The sequence below is a fragment of the Myotis myotis genome, unplaced genomic scaffold, assembly GCF_014108235.1.
Source record: "Myotis myotis isolate mMyoMyo1 unplaced genomic scaffold, mMyoMyo1.p scaffold_m19_p_7, whole genome shotgun sequence".
Classification (NCBI taxonomy): Eukaryota; Metazoa; Chordata; class Mammalia; order Chiroptera; family Vespertilionidae; genus Myotis; species Myotis myotis.
In genome coordinates, this window is record NW_023416379.1 from 37,832,176 (window position 1) to 37,848,442 (window position 16,267).

The 16,267-nt window shown below is 40.5% G+C and overlaps 1 protein-coding gene across 1 annotated transcript in view; it reads right to left on the reverse strand.

The window, feature by feature from the left end:
* Positions 1-16,267, reverse strand: part of LOC118660659 — a 93,528-nt gene that overhangs the window by 54,407 nt on the left and 22,854 nt on the right. Inside the window, exons 11-13 of the mRNA XM_036318300.1 lie at positions 15,972-16,084; positions 15,248-15,383; positions 14,790-14,993 (exon numbers count right to left, since the gene is read on the reverse strand). Of these exons, the coding sequence (XP_036174193.1) occupies positions 14,790-14,993; positions 15,248-15,383; positions 15,972-16,084 (453 nt within the window). The remainder of the gene's footprint in view (positions 1-14,789; positions 14,994-15,247; positions 15,384-15,971; positions 16,085-16,267) is intronic.

The following is a 16,267-nucleotide window of genomic DNA, read 5'->3' on the forward strand; positions in this document are numbered from 1 at the left end:
TTTTCCTGGTTAAAGCCTTCATCTTCCAATCTCAGCTCATCATCACTTCACAGGGACCTCCTCCTGGCTTCCTCAGCACCAAGTTATCACTGTTTTGAGGCATTTACTGAGGTTGCTATTTTACATTTATTTGTGTGACTTTTCACTAATATTTGTCTCACCCACTGAATTATAAGTACTATGAGGTTAAGGAACATGTTTAATTTTGTTTATTATTGTATCCTTAGTGTTTGGCACAGGGCCTAACACATAATGATTGCTTAGAAAATCTATATAATAAAAGCATAATATGCTAATTAAACCAGATGTCCTGGTTTAATCCTTCCTTCCAGACAAAGCCGCAGCGGGCGGGGGCCAGGGCCAAGGCTCTTGCACGAATTTCGTGTATCGGGCCTCTAGTATATAAATAAGAAAATGGATGAATAGATGAATGGTTTTTGATACTTTTTGCATATAGACTTCTTTTAGTCTATCACCTCATGATCCCAACTTGTACTTTTAATATATACTGTAAGAAATAAGGCGAGTCCCCAAATTCAGGGGTCCTGGTAGAACACAAAACATACTCAGGAGCCAGACAGCAGGGCAAGTATCTTTCCTCCTGCAGGAGGGTGCGCAGCACATGGTCTGGGAGCACATGAACACTGAGCAGGCGGTCTGCTCGGCCTTTTAACCCTGACGCACGTGACCTGTCCCTCACTCTTGATTGGAGCTCAGGCGCACAGCCTTTCACGATTGGCTAATTCAAAGGGAGGAGTTGGCCTTTGCTGTTTCGAGATGGTGGCCACCAGGGGAGCTGCAAGTCATGTGGCTGACATGGTGGCCGCCAAGTCACATGAGCCAAACTGGCAGCTGCCTTAACTGTTCTTTGACAGAAAAGATGACTATTTATTCTCACATATACCAGTCAGAAATACTGTGTTTTGTCCTTATAGACTCTCATCTCATGTCATTACATACTAATGCATGCATTCTTAATGAGGGTGGAAAGTAGTTCCTGGGAGGCAAAAAAAATCTTACTCTTTTAATGTATAAAACATAGGCATACATACTGTACACATATATGGCATATCTCTACTATTAATATTTCTTTGGAAAAGGATCATCAGGGAAAAGTATCTAAAAAGAGTTCTTTGGGGGGCAGCAATAATAAAGAAAAGGTTAAAAACATTTGGCCTACTTTAAAAACATATATATATATTTTCTAAATGATAAAATACACATAACATATTTACCATCTGAGCCACTTTTATGTGTACAGTTAGGGTGGCGTTAAGTACATTCACATTGTTATGCACCCATCACCACCATCCATCGCCAGAGCTCTTTTTATCTTACAGAACTGAAACTCTGTCCCATTAAATAATAACTCCCCCTTTGCCTTCCCCAACCCTGGGACCACCATGCTACTCAGCGTCTCAGCTAGATGACTCCAGATACCACCTGTAAGTGGAATCATATAGTGTTTGTCATCTTGTGACTGGCTTATTTCACTTAGCATAATGTTCTCAAGGTTCGTCCATGTTGTGCATGTATTAGATTTTCCTTTCTTTTCAAGGTTGCATGACATTCCATTGTGTGTATATATGTGATATTTGTTCATCCCTCAGTGGACACTAGGGTTGCTTCCATCTTTTGGCTATTGTGAATAATGCTCTATAAAGAGAGGGGTACAAATATTTCTTTGAGATCATGCTTTCAATTCTTTTGGATATATACTCAGAAGTAGAATTTCTGGATCATATGGTAATTCTATTTTTACGCTTTTGAGGAATCACCATATTCTTTTACATCAATGACTGCACCATTTTACATTCCCACCAATAGTACACAAGGGTTCCAATTTCTCCACAACCTCTCCAACACTTGCTAATATATATGATATATATATTCTGATTTTCTAAGTTGTTATTTATGAGTCATTTTAGCTATGGAACCAACGGTTCCCAATATTTTATCCCCCAAATTTTACCCCCCATCTATTCATTCTTATAACATAAAATGTTTGCTAAGTTAAGTAATTGATTGTTGGGTACAATCCATTGATTTACAAATTTTAATAAGCAGTCATATCCTATCTCTGAATAGACCTGTCAATTGGTTTGTATATGTGGCATTGCCTATTGTATAACTACGGGAACTTCTCTGCAACCTTCATATTCAGGGAAGAATATTATCAGCATGGATAGTTAATTGTCAATATCAGAAAGGTGGGTGAGGGGTACTCTAGGGGTGCATTCAGTCCTGTGCTACTATAATTAGATTTAATGTGCTGTTATAAGTACACCAGATGACGGCATACTTCATTTCCCTGAAGACTACTCTTTAATGAGCTGCCCATTCAATTATAGGCTCTTAATTATTCAAGCAGAAACTTAGAAGTTTTTTTAATAAGTAAAAGGATGAGCATTTCTAAATAATAGCTGTGGTTTGTGTTCCATTAAAAGGATATTTCATAGTTAAGCATTTCTCTAGTAGGTTGTTATTTTTGTTTACTTTGCTTTTGGCTAGTCTTCAGATATAAAACTTTAAAAATTAGGAACTTACTTTGGCTAAGAGTTCCAAAAGTCAAAGTTCTGTTTTTTATAGAATGATAGGCACCAATGAAAATAGAAAAAATGCTGAGAAATGACATGCCACATACAAAAAATTAAACAACTTGTTTAGATTTATAAACTAGCATGTTGACTTCTGTTGGCATTTAGCACCTATCATCTGTTATGCAAAATGAGCTCTCCTTTATCCACTTTACTGGAAAAGACCTTTCCCAAATTCTTGTACAGGGAAATTTCATAAGATGTAAAGAAATGACTACTGTATTAAGTACTGAAGCAGATGAAAAGCAAAGCGTGTTAAAACACTGACTATAATGCCATCATCTATTTAAATGGTCTCCTTTTCCACTCTCCCCACCCCATCTCATTGCTCAAGCCCTTTATGGACATGCAGGTTTCTTCTCCTTCCCTTTCGCAGTTCCTGTCTTTTAAATGTATGCTTATGTCCAGTGAGAGACACCTTGAAGACCAGATGGCCAAATTATTTCGTACGGGGTTATGACTCAGTTGTTATCATATTTCCTTTTAATTTTAATTTCTTCCTTGGCCATGTGAAGGACCCTTCTTATAAAGTTTTAGTGGTCAAGAAAATTGATTCTTCAATATTATGCTTAGAGGAGTGGCAGGAAGGGGAAGACAATAATTACCTGTTTGGGCAAAAAGTAATCTGGTCTTTGGAATGATTCATATGGTTGTAAGTCTGCAAAGTAACTGATGCCAAGATAACTATTCGAGTACAGTAACTATAGGAAAATCGGTGGCCCATCATTCATTCTTTTCACTCTATTGGTTGCTGTCATCACTTGTTAATATGAATTTTAGGTTCTGATAATGTAGACACTATTTCTCTGACTAGCTTTTTCTAAATCATCTTTGCATTAATTTCAGCTAATAATAATCTAAGAATTTCATAAAGAATTGTTAGGTGAATGACTCAATCCATTGGCTATAATCTCAAATACTTAAAGAAACTTTTATTACTTGCAGAGTATGATGTTATCATAACAAATTGTTTTTCATTTGAACAGCATGATATACTTGACAAGACACTTTTATGTATATTGTCTTTTTGTGAGCTCTCAACCAGTCTGTTAATGTCCAACAAACATTAATCAGATACCTAGTATGTGAAAAATATATACAGCAGGTCTTCAATTGACATCCTTTTGTTATAACATTGATGAGATTCTTAATTTAACTCTTGTTTTTGTCAATTAGCCTGTGGTAAACTAGTTTCATTATACACTAGAGGCTCAGTGCACGAATTCAATCATGGGTGGAGTCTGGCCAGCCAGCCTCTATCATGGCCAATCGGGCTGGGTTGGGAGAGGGGATGCAGGTGGTTGGAGGGCTGGCCCTGCCACCAATGGGGGGGCAATCAGGGGCGGGGCTGGCTAGGGGGAAGGACTACAGACGGTTGGCCAGCTGGCCCTGCCCCTGGTCAAACTCCTGGTTGAACAGACAATTTGCATATTAGCCTTTTATTATATAGGATAGTTTCACTTAAAGTCATAAAACCTAATGAGGATGATAAGTGAGGACTTACTATACATCCTTTTGCTGCCTGAAGCATCTAAGAATTTTCATGTCCTAAACTGAGATCCTGGTATTTCCAACAAACCTCCTCCAACCACATCTCAGATGGTGGCAACTCCAAACTTTCAGATGCTCAGGCCAAAACTTTTGAATCAATTTTGACTTGTCTTTTTCTCTCCCATTCCACTCTCTTCTTCCTGGAAATCATGCTGGCTGTACCTTCAAATATATTCAGAATCTGACAATTTCTCCCCATGCTGTCTTCTCAGACACTGTCTCTAGTTTTGTTTTGTTTTGTTTTTTTAAACATTTTATTGATTTTTTACAGAGAAGAAGGGAGAGGGATAGAGAGTTAGAAACATCCATCAGCTGCCTCCTGCACACGCCCTACTGGGGCTGTGCCTGCAACCAAGGTACATGCCCTTGACCGGAATCGAACCTGGGACCCTTCAGTCCGCAGGCCGACACTCTATCCACTGAGCCAAATCGGTCAGGGCTGTGTCTAGTTTGATAAATGTAATAACCTTCTAACTAGTCTCTGCTTCCACTCTAAAGTACTGTCAGTCTATTCCCAATACAGTAGCATGAATGTTAAAATGTAAGTCAAGCCCAGCTGGTGTGGCTTAGTGGTTGAGTGTCGACCTAGGATCCAGGAGGTCATGGTTTGATTCCGGTCAGGGCACATGCTCAGGTTGTGGACTTGATCCCCAGTGTGGTGCATGTGCAGGAGGCAGCGATCAATTATTATCTCTCATTATTGATGTTTCTATCTCTTTCTCCCTCTTCCTTCCTCTCTGAAATCAATAAAAATATATTTTTTAAAAATGTAAGTGAAGGCACATCCCTCTTCTACTCAAAACTCACAAAGGGCTCCACTTCTCATTCAAAGTTAAAGTCAAAGTCCTCACAGTGGTCCATAACTTGTTCCCCACCACTCCAATCTTTCTAACCCTATTTCCTGCCAATTTCTGCCTCATGCACTCTACTGCTCTTAACTCCTCGCTGTTTCTGCAACACTGCCAGACACTGTCTGCCTCAGGACCTCTGCACTGTCCTCCCCTGTACCTGGCACTCTTATTCCAGTTAGCCACGTGGTTTGCTTCCTGATTTCTTTCAGGTCTTTACTCAAATAATACCTTCTCAAGAAGACCTTCCATGATCACCCTACTTATAACTGGAACAGCCCATCACCAACCTCCCCCACTCTCTATCCCCCTTTTCTTATCAATTTTTTTTTCCTGTAGCACCTAACACCATTTTTGTTAGTCCAGAAAGGCTAAGTTATTCTCTGATAAGTAACCCCAAAGCTCAATAGCCTACAATTAAATTTAATTTCTCACTCATGCAAATCCTACTGCAGAACTAGTTGCTTTTAGACAGGTATATTCCAGCAGTGATCCAGGGATCAGGATGGTTTTATTTTGTAGTCTGAAACATGCATTCCATTGGCTGCAGCAGGGGAATAGAGCTAGGGTCATAAACCAGTTCCTAAATGCTCTGGACTGGAAATGACACATGTCATTACTGCTTACAGCTCCCTGGCCAAGGCTCACCACTAGGCCTCATCCAATTGTAAGGGGCCAGGATGTCTGGGAAGCTTTGGTGCCAAGCCATCTGACATTTTGTATATTATTTATTTAATGTCTGTCTCTTTCCACTCAATAGTCCCATAATGGCAGGGATTTGTGCTAGTTTTGTTTACTGCTGTATCCCCTATGCCTAGTATTTTAATTGGTCAGAACATTTGTGGAATGAATAAAGGAGTGGATGAATAAATGTCAGCTCCCCAGGCTGGTGAGCCCAATGATTTTGCTCCCAGTAGCCTTGGCCCTGGGCCTGGTGAGGCCAACCCAACAAATTAGCATCTGTGCCTCCCATCCCCTACCTGGGGAAGAATCACATAGTTAGATCTGGACATTCTCGTTTAAAAGCTGACAAGGCCACACACGGAGTGCAACCAAACCACATGACCCTATTGAAGACCCCGTAAAGGTTACTTCCTTGAGATTCTCATGCTAAAATAGTAGCTGCTGGCAGCTTCTATGGGTGCTGTTGTTTCTAACATTTATGACAGCACAGGAAAGAAATACTGCATTACCCTTGAGAAGCTCCTCCTACAGTCAACGGGGCAGGATAGGATTTGTCTCCCCTCTTCTCCTTCATTTCTATGAAGCGAAGCCTGTGTATGGTGAGGGGGCTGGGAGGGGGGTATTTATTAGCAAAGGAGACCAAAAAGAGAACTCTCCTAAATAATGAGTTGGACTGTAGGTGACTGGATGAAAAAAAAAATGTTTTCTTTTTTTTTTTTTTTAAGAAAATATTTTTTCGGAGAAGGAAGATGGCGGCGGTATAGGCAGACGCGTCCCAGGTCGTGTCCCTGAGCAAATGGAGTGAGCAGCTGAAACTAGTAACATCCACCCCGAATTGGCGAAATTCCTCAGCTGGCGAGACGGTTTACAGCCGGGAAGAGCAGAACTCCCCTGGAAAGGTAAAAAAACCAGGGATTTGGGCAGGAAAGTTTGCCAGACCTCTGAGCCCAGAGAGTCGGAGGGAGACCGCGTGGCAGACAGCCGCGTCCCTTGGGACAGGCACAGCCCCTGACGGGGGAAAGGAGAACCGCGGGATTCCTGGCGCTGCCGGGGGAATTGAGAGCTCGGTCTGTGATCACAGAGGACTGAGCCTAAAGGGGGCAGCCTGAAGAGCTGACCAGACCATGCAGTCCCGGTAAGAGAAGAAGCTTACAGAAACCAAGCCTTCCCCATTTCCGCGGCCGGCGTTTGTTTGTTTGTTTTCACTGAACCCTGTTCATGGGACATTTCGGATACAGACACTCACCTGTGCTGAAGAGAGGGAGAGTGTGCGGAGGAGTGGAATCTGGGGAGAGGCTGAGGAGAGAAGGGGGGCCGGGAGAGGTGGCAGCGAATTGAGTGCTGAGACACCCCTGAGCCCACTTCTGAGGCAGCCATTCTCTCCGGAGAGTGAGACTCCTCCCCCCAGCCCCCAGGCAAGGAGCACAGCCACACCCAGATTCCACCCTGTAGGAGATCAAGGATTAAAATAACCTGATCAGTCCCTGGGAGTTAACAGGGTCTGGCCTATAGAGGGATTTTCAATCCCAGCAACAACACAGCACTGGTAACTCTTACGCAGCCAGCTCTGGGCAGTGAACTTCCACTGGACAGAGAGGCCCTGTAGCCTCAGAGGCCAACCCCAGAACACTGCCACCCAGAGGCTGACCCACAAACTGACTCTTTGCTAAACACAAAATAAGGCAGTCTGGGAAACAAATGCGGCTTGCTTTAAAATAAGGACTGTGGTTTACAACACAGAGGAACAGTGTATCGCAGGGAAACTCAACACTCTCCTGAATACCAGGCAGGTCTAAGGCGAGCCACACTGAAGAATAGAAGAACCGAAGGACCTTCACTACTGCAATATTTTTTTTTTTGTTTTTTCACCTTTTAACTAAGAAACCAATTTTTTTTCTTTTTTTTTTTCTTTTTTTTTTTTCTTTTCCTCTTCTTCTTTTTTTTTTCTTCTTTTTTCCATCACCTGATTTTACCCTTTTAATTACTACCTTCTTATTTTTAACCAGTATTATTACTGCTACCATTTTACCATTTTTTTTAAAGTGCCATTTTATTTTCTCTTTATTTTATTTTGGGATTAGTGTTCTCCATTCTATTTTCATCGTTATATTATTGGTTGTTTCTAGTTTGCATTTATCTCCAGGGAGCTGTTGCTGGAATTTGTTGGGATTAATGGCTGTTCTATAGGAGCATTCTCCTCATATAAAAAGTCTCTTCCCCTCTTCCACTTCATTCTCTCTTTTCGCTCTTTTTTTTTCTTTTCCTTTCTTTTCTCGCTTTTACTTTCCCCCCTCCTTTTTCCCACTTTCATTTTTGCACTCCTTTTTTTGGTCCCTAATTTTCTTTTCTTTTTTCTCTTTTCTCTTTTTCTCTTCCTTCTTCCTTATCCCCTAATTCTCTTAATTCAGGTGGTCACCTTTATTTGGGGTTATTAATATCGTGAATATATTTGTGTATAGTGCCTGGTACGTGGTGCCTTGTTGTGTTGTATTTTGTGCCTTTAAATCAACACAGCAGATCCAAGCAACAGCAACCTCCTGAGCACCACACCCTCTGCTGAGGAACAGCAGCTGTACGTGAAACCTCGCCCCACCAGCCAGAAGAGCCACCACAGCTGTGAACAGCACCCACCAGAGGAGTTGCTGCCAACTGAAGAGCAGCTGCTACTGCAACCGCCCGAAGAGGAACCGCAGACCAAGGAGTCACTGCCACCAAGGGAGCAGCCACTGAACGACTCAACGTCTAGATATGTCAGTGAGATCAAACATGGGTAGACAAAGAAACCCCCAAAGGAAAGAGAAGGAGGACTCTCCAGAAAAGCAGCTAAGTAATACAGAGGCATGCAACATGACAGAAAAAGAATTCAGAATAAGGGTCCTAGAGTGCATAAACCGGATGGAGGAAAAAATCGACAACCTCAGCAAGAAGCAAGAAGAAACAGATGAAAAAATCGATAACATATGGAAGAAGCTAGAAGAAACAGATGAAAAAATCGATAACATATGGAAGAAGCTAGAAGAAACAGATGAAAAAATCAACAACTTAAGTAAGACCCAAGAAGATATGAAGAGCGATATAGCTGCAATGAAAAACTCCATTGAAAGTATCAACAGTAGACTAGGAGAAGCGGAGGACCGAATTAGTGATTTAGAAGACAAGGAAGCAAAACACACCCAAAACGTACTGCAATTGGAGAAAAAAATGAAAAGACAGGAGGAGAGCCTAAGGGAGCTTTGGGACAACATGAAACGAAACAACATACGAATAATAGGGGTACCAGAACAACAGAAGGATGAACAAGGATTAGAAAACCTATTAGAAGAAATAATATCAGAAAACTTCCCTGAGGTGGGGAAGAAAAAAGTCACACAAGCCCAGAGAGTCCCAAACAAGGTGAACCCAAAAAGACCCACACCAAGACACATCATAATTACCATGGCAAATGTTCAGGACAAAGAGAGAATCTTACAGGCTGCAAGAGAGAGACGGAAAGTTACATACAAGGGATCTCCCATTAGATTGTCAAATGATTTCTCAACAGAAACACATCAGGCCAGAAAAGAATGGACAGAAATTTACAAAGTGATGCAAAGCAAAGGACTGAATCCAAGAATACTCTATCCAGCAAGGCTATCATTCAAACTTGAAGGGGAAATAAGAAGCTTCACAGACAAAAAAAGGCTAAGGGAGTTTATCACCACCAAGCCAGCAATGCAAGGAATGCTAAAGGGACTGGTATAAAAATAAGAAATAAAAAGCTCAGAAAGAAAACAGCCACACAAAAACAGAAATGCCTACAAACAACTACCTTTCAATAATAACTTTAAACGTAAACGGACTAAATGCTCCAAACAAAAGACATCGAGTGGCTGAATGGATAAAAAAACATGACCCATACATCTGCTGTCTACAAGAAACCCACCTCATTAGAAGGGACTCACACAGACTGAAAGTGAAAGGATGGAAAAATATCTTTCAGGCAAATGGAAAGGAAAAGAAAGCTGGGGTAGCAATACTTATATCGGACAAAATAGACCTCAAAGTGAAGGCCATAACAAGAGATAAGGAAGGCCACTTCATAATACTAAAGGGATCAATACAACAAGAAGATATAATCCTGGTAAACATATATGCACCCAATGCAGGAGCACCCAAATTCATAAAAAAACTCCTGGAAGATATCAAAGGAGACATCGACAACAATACAATCATAGTAGGGGACTTTAATACACCACTGACAGCACTGGATAAGTCCTCTAGACAAATAATCAGCAAAGATACAGCAATCCTAAATGACTCACTAGATCAGATGGACTTAATAGACATCTTCAGAACACTTCACCCGAAAGCCAGGGAATATACATTCTACTCAAATGCTCATAGGACATATTCAAAAATAGACCATATATTGGGTCACAAGCAAAGTATCCCCAAATTCAAGAAAATTGAAATCATAAAAAGCGTCTTCGCAGACCACGATGGCATAATATTAGAAATAAACTACAATAAAAACAACCCAAAATACTCAAACACCTGGAAGCTGAATAGCATGCTATTAAATATTGATTGGGTTACCAATGAAATCAAAGAAGAAATTCGAAACATCCTGGAAACTAATGACAATGAAAACACAACAATCCAAAACCTATGGGACACAATGAAAGCAGTCCTGAGAGGGAAGTTTATAGCTCTACAGGCCTATCTCAAAAAACAAGAAAAAATGGTAGTAAATCATCTAACTCTACAACTCAAAGAATTAGAAAGAGAGCAACAAGAAAACCCCAGAGTGAGCAGAAGGAAGGAGATAATAAAGATTAGAGCAGAAATAAATGACATAGAGACCAAAAAAACAATACAGAAAATCAATGAAACCAAGAGCTGGTTCTTTGAAAGGATAAACAAGATTGACAAACCTCTAGCCAGACTCACCAAGAAGCAAAGAGAGAGGACCCAAATAAACAAAATCAGAAACGATAGAGGCGAAATAACAACAGACCCCACAGAAATACAAATGATTGTTAAAAAATACTATGGACAGCTCTACTCCAACAAACTAGACAACCTGGAGGAAATGGACAAATTCCTAGAAAAATACAACATCCCAAAACTCAATCAGGAAGAATCTAAAAATCTCAACAGGCCAATAACTATGGAAGAAATTGAAGCAGTCATCAAAAAGCTTCCAGCAAACAAAAGCCCAGGACCAGACGGCTTCACAGGGGAGTTTTACCAAACATTCAAGGAAGAACTAAAACCTATTCTCCTCAGACTACTACAAAAAATTCAAGAGGAAGGAACACTTCCAAGCTCATTCTATGAAGCCAGCATCACCCTAATACCAAAACCAGGTAAAGACAACACAATGAAAGAGAATTACAGGCCAATATCCCTCATGAACATAGATGCCAAAATCCTCAACAAAATCTTAGCAAATCGGATCCAGCAGTACATCAGAAAGATCATACACCATGACCAAGTAGGATTTATCCCAGGGATGCAAGGATGGTACAATATCCGCAAATCAATAAACGTGATACATCACATAAACAAATTGAAAGAAAAAAACCACATGGTCATAGCAATTGATGCAGAAAAAGCATTTGACAAAATTCAACACCCATTTTTGATAAAAGCTCTCAGCAAGGTGGGAGTAGAAGGATCATACCTCAACATAATAAAAGCCATATATGACAGGCCCACAGCCAACATCATACTCAATGGACAAAAACTAACACCATTTCCCCTAAGAACAGGAACAAGACAGGGATGCCCCCTCTCACCACTCCTGTTCAACATAGTACTGGAAGTGTTAGCCATTGCAATTCGGCAAGAAGAAGAAATAAAAGGCATCCAAATTGGAAAAGAGGAAGTAAAACTGTCCTTATTTGCAGATGACATGATATTATACATACAAAACCCTAGAGACTCCATCAAAAAGCTACTGGACTTAATACATGAATTTGGCAATGTAGCAGGATACAAAATTAACCCCAAGAAATCCGAGGCATTTCTATACACCAATAGTGAACTTTCAGAAAGAGAGATTATAAAAACAATCCCGTTTACCATCGCACCAAAAAAATTAAGCTACCTAGGAATAAACTTAACTAAAGAGGTAAAAGACCTCTACTCAGAAAACTACAGGACGTTGAAAAAAGATATAGAGGAAGACATAAACAGATGGAAGAACATACCGTGTTCATGGATTGGTAGAATCAACATCATTAAAATGTCCATACTACCCAAAGCAATCTATAAATTCAACGCACTTCCCATTAAAATACCAACGGCATACTTCAGAGATCTAGAACGAACTCTCCAAAAATTCATCTGGAATAAAAAAAGACCTCGAATAGCTGCAGCAATCCTGAAAAAGACCAAAGTAGGTGGGATCTCAATACCAGATATCAAGATGTATTACAAAGCCACTGTTCTCAAAACTGCCTGGTACTGGCACAAGAATAGGCATATAGATCAATGGAATAGAATAGAGAGCCCAGAAATCGGCCCGAACCAATATGCTCAATTAATATTTGACAAAGGAGGCAAGAACATACAATGGAGCCAAGATAGTCTCTTCAATAAATGGTGCTGGGAAAATTGGACAGATATATGCAAGAAAATGAAATTAGACCACCAACTTACACCATACACAAAAATAAACTCAAAATGGATAAAGGACTTAAATGTACGACAGGAAACTATAAAAATTCTAGAAGAATCCAAAGGCAACAAAATCTCAGACATATGCCGAAGCAATTTCTTCACTGATACAGCTCCTAGGGCACTTGAAACTAAAGAGAAAATGAACAAATGGGACTACATCAAAATAAAAAGCTTCTGCACAGCAAAAGAAACCATCAACAAAACAACGAGAAAACCCACTGTGTGGGAAAACATATTTGCCAATGTCATATCCGATAAGGGCCTAATCTCCAAAATTTATAGGGAACTCATACAACTTAACAAAAGGAAGATAAACAATCCAATCAAAAAATGGGCAAAGGACCTAAATAGACACCTTTCAAAAGAGGACATTCAGAAAGCCAAGAGACATATGAAAACATGCTCAAGGTCACTAATCATCCGAGAGATGCAAATCAAAACAACAATGAGGTACCATCTCACACCTGTCAGACTGGCTATCATCAACAAATCAACAAACGACAAGTGCTGGAGAGGATGTGGAGAAAAAGGAACACTTGTGCACTGCTGGTGGGAATGCAGACTGGTGCAGCCACTATGGAAGACAGTATGGAGTTTCCTTAAAAAACTGAAAATGGAACTCCCATTTGACCCTGTGATCCCACTTCTAGGAATATATCCCAAGAAACCAGAAACACCAATCAGAAAGGATATATGCACCCCTATGTTCATAGCAGCACAATTCACCATAGCTAAGATCTGGAAACAGCCTAAGTGCCCATCAGTAGATGAATGGATTAGAAAACTGTGGTACATCTACACGATGGAATACTATGCTGCTCTAAAAAGGAAGGAACTCTTACCATTTGCAACGTCATGGATGGAACTGGAGAGCATTATGCTAAGTGAAATAAGCCAGTCAATGAAGGAAAAATACCACATGATCTCACTCATTCATGGATAATAGAGACCATTATAAACTTTTGAACAATAATAGATACAGAGGCAGAGCTCCCTCAAACAGATTGTCAAACTGCAGCAGGAAGGCCGGGGAGGGTTGCGGGGCAGGAGGTAGGGGGGTAAGAGATCAACTAAAGGACTTGTATGCATGCATAGAAGCATAACCAGTGGACATAAGACATGGAGGGATAGGGGAGGCTAGGGGACTGTCTAGGGCGGGGGGATAAAATGGACACATATGTAATACCCTTTGTAATACTTTAAGCAATAAAAAAAAAAAAAAAAAAAAAAAAAAAGAAAATATTTTTTCAATATCTAGAGCTGAACTGTTCCATATAATAGCCTCTAACCACATGTGGCTATTGAGCACTCCAAATGTGGCTTGTCTGTGTTGAGATGTGCTATACATATAAGGTACACACCAGATTTTGAAGACTTAGTACAAAAAAATGTATATCTTATCAATAACTTTTTTATATTGATTATATGTTAAGGTGATACTATTTTTGATACAGTGGGTTAAATACATTATATTGAAATTAATTTCATTTTAAAAAATAAAATTAATTTCATGTCTATTTATACTTCTTAATGGGTCTACTAGAAAATTTTAAATTATATGTGTGGCTTGTGTTGTATTTCTTTTGGAAGTGCTACCGTAGACTCTGTATATTAATGGCAGGGGATCGTAAGATTTCACACCCTTACAGACATGTCAAGTATAAGTCAGGGTTCATACAAGCTTAGAACATGACTTGGTTTGGTAGCTAGATTTAATTTTCCACATTTGTCAACCTAGTATCTTTAAGAAGGTAAAATTCATATTTAATCCTACCTTCAAGAATAAACTTTCTGGAGATTGAGATGAAAGTAATGCAAGAGTATCTACAATAGTCCAAGAAAACAGGCATTTTCAACTTTGCTCCCAAAGGAAGGGATTTAATATGAACTTTGTAGACAACGTAAAATACACTCAAGAGAGAGTAAAAGCACCAAGAGGCAAATGGGTTTTTGGAGGAATAAGAGATTCTTTATTGTTCAGCTCTTTCAAAAAATTTTCTACCTTTGTTTTTTAATCTACTTTTTTCATGTAAGGCTTGGAAAACAGGCACTAGGCAAAAAGGTACCCCTCGCAATGCCAGGGAGGGCCTTACAAGAGCTGCTCTGTAAGGACATGTGGCTTTCGGGCAAGGGTAACAGAGAGGGCCCCTCGTGCTCTCTACCATAGAGTCCACACACCAGCAGCTGAAAGGTCTTCCTTTGCATCGTGCCCGCCAGGGCTGCTTTTAGAGTGCTCTCCGCCTGTGTCCTGCTCTCCAGTGGACCCAGCATTTTATTGCGATTAAAAAGCCATTTCCCTTTTCACCACATTTTAAAAAAAATCCTTTCCATAAGACACCCCCACCTGTTACTCCATCAAGTTAACTGATTGCAGGTGCCTGGAAGAAGGGGGCTTGGGAGACAGGATAATGGAGAAAGAAAAAATTGTAGCAGAACACCTTACCTTGTGCTCGGCAGGTGTCCTGTGGACATAGTGGTGAGCTCCCAGGCCTTGCAAGGTGCCCGATCCTCCTTTTGCCGTATTTACCCAGGAACTCCCTTCTATGGTGGGGACCAGGCTCCCTGCGACCAAGGTAAGGCCTGAAGTGTTGATCGTCAGCGTCCGCTCCACAGATCGGAAGTAGTTCAGAATTCCTAAGCAGATGCGCTGAAACAGAGAACAGCCTCAGGACTTGGCCCTTCGCTGGCCACGCCTAGAGCAAAACTTCGAATGGGGCCCTGGAGGTGGGCAGGTCCATCCTACTGCTGAAAAAGGAACACACCACCCCCAGAAAGGCCCGATTGCATGGACAAATCAGAACAAAGAACAAAGTGTAAAAGTGTGTTGCTCTTGGAACAGAAGGAAAGCCCCACTTCCAGACAACCAAGCATTTCAGATGCCTGAAACCAGCGTCCACGGACCTGCAGCTCCCTGATTCGCAGGTGGCGCAGGTACAGAAAGGACAGGTAGGCCCCTCTCCTTAGGACAGGATCCTCATCACTAGGCCCAGTCCCATCATCCAGGCCCAGCAGGAGCAGGGCCCTTGCGTAGTTGTACCTGTAGCAGGCAAGAAATATGGAATTAATCTCAAAGTGGTCTGGAAAATTCATATACAACAAATTGAAGTCACTTTACTTAACTTAAGGGAGTTTCATAAAAGCCACTCTTTAAAAATTGCACCAGCCGAACTGGTTTGGCTCAGTGGATAGAGCGTCAGCCTGCGGACTGAAGGGTCCCAGGTTCGATTCCAGTCAAGGGCATGTACCTTGGTTGCGGGCACATCCCTACTGGGGGGCGTGCAGGAGGCAGCTGATCAATCTCTCTCATCAATGTTTCTAACTATCCCTCTCCCTTCTTCTCTATAAAAATTCAATAAAATATATTTAAAAAAATAAATAAAAATTGCACTGAAGATAAAGTAATTACTTTATATGTATAAATATAAAAAGACATTTCTCTTAGCAATCCCTCTTGTTAAAAGTGAAACACTAATTTAGCAGTTTACCTGCTTTCACAGTCTTGTTTTTATTTCAGCTTCAAATATTTTAGCGTTAACATATAACCTCTACATCAGTCAGTCACTCCGTGTTCCCCACAGTGTTTAACCCATCTCCGTGAGTCAACAATGAAATGGTTTAGCTTTACCCAGTCTTTGTTTCCTGCTTGACAGGCTCCCCAGCCCATTGATGGAGACTTATTTGCGCTGGGCGATTTTCGTTTTGTTCCATGGAAAGGTCATCTTTCTTCATGTTTTCATTCTGTCAAAAAAAGTGGCATTAGTTGGATTATAAAAACACTTGCAATATTATTAACAAATTCAGAGTTAAGTCATCACGAAATTAAGTCTGATGACCCAAGACACATTTAGATGAAAACTGGGAAAGCATTTTGATCCATTTCAACCTGACATGAAAATCTATTTCTAAAATACATTAGGGATC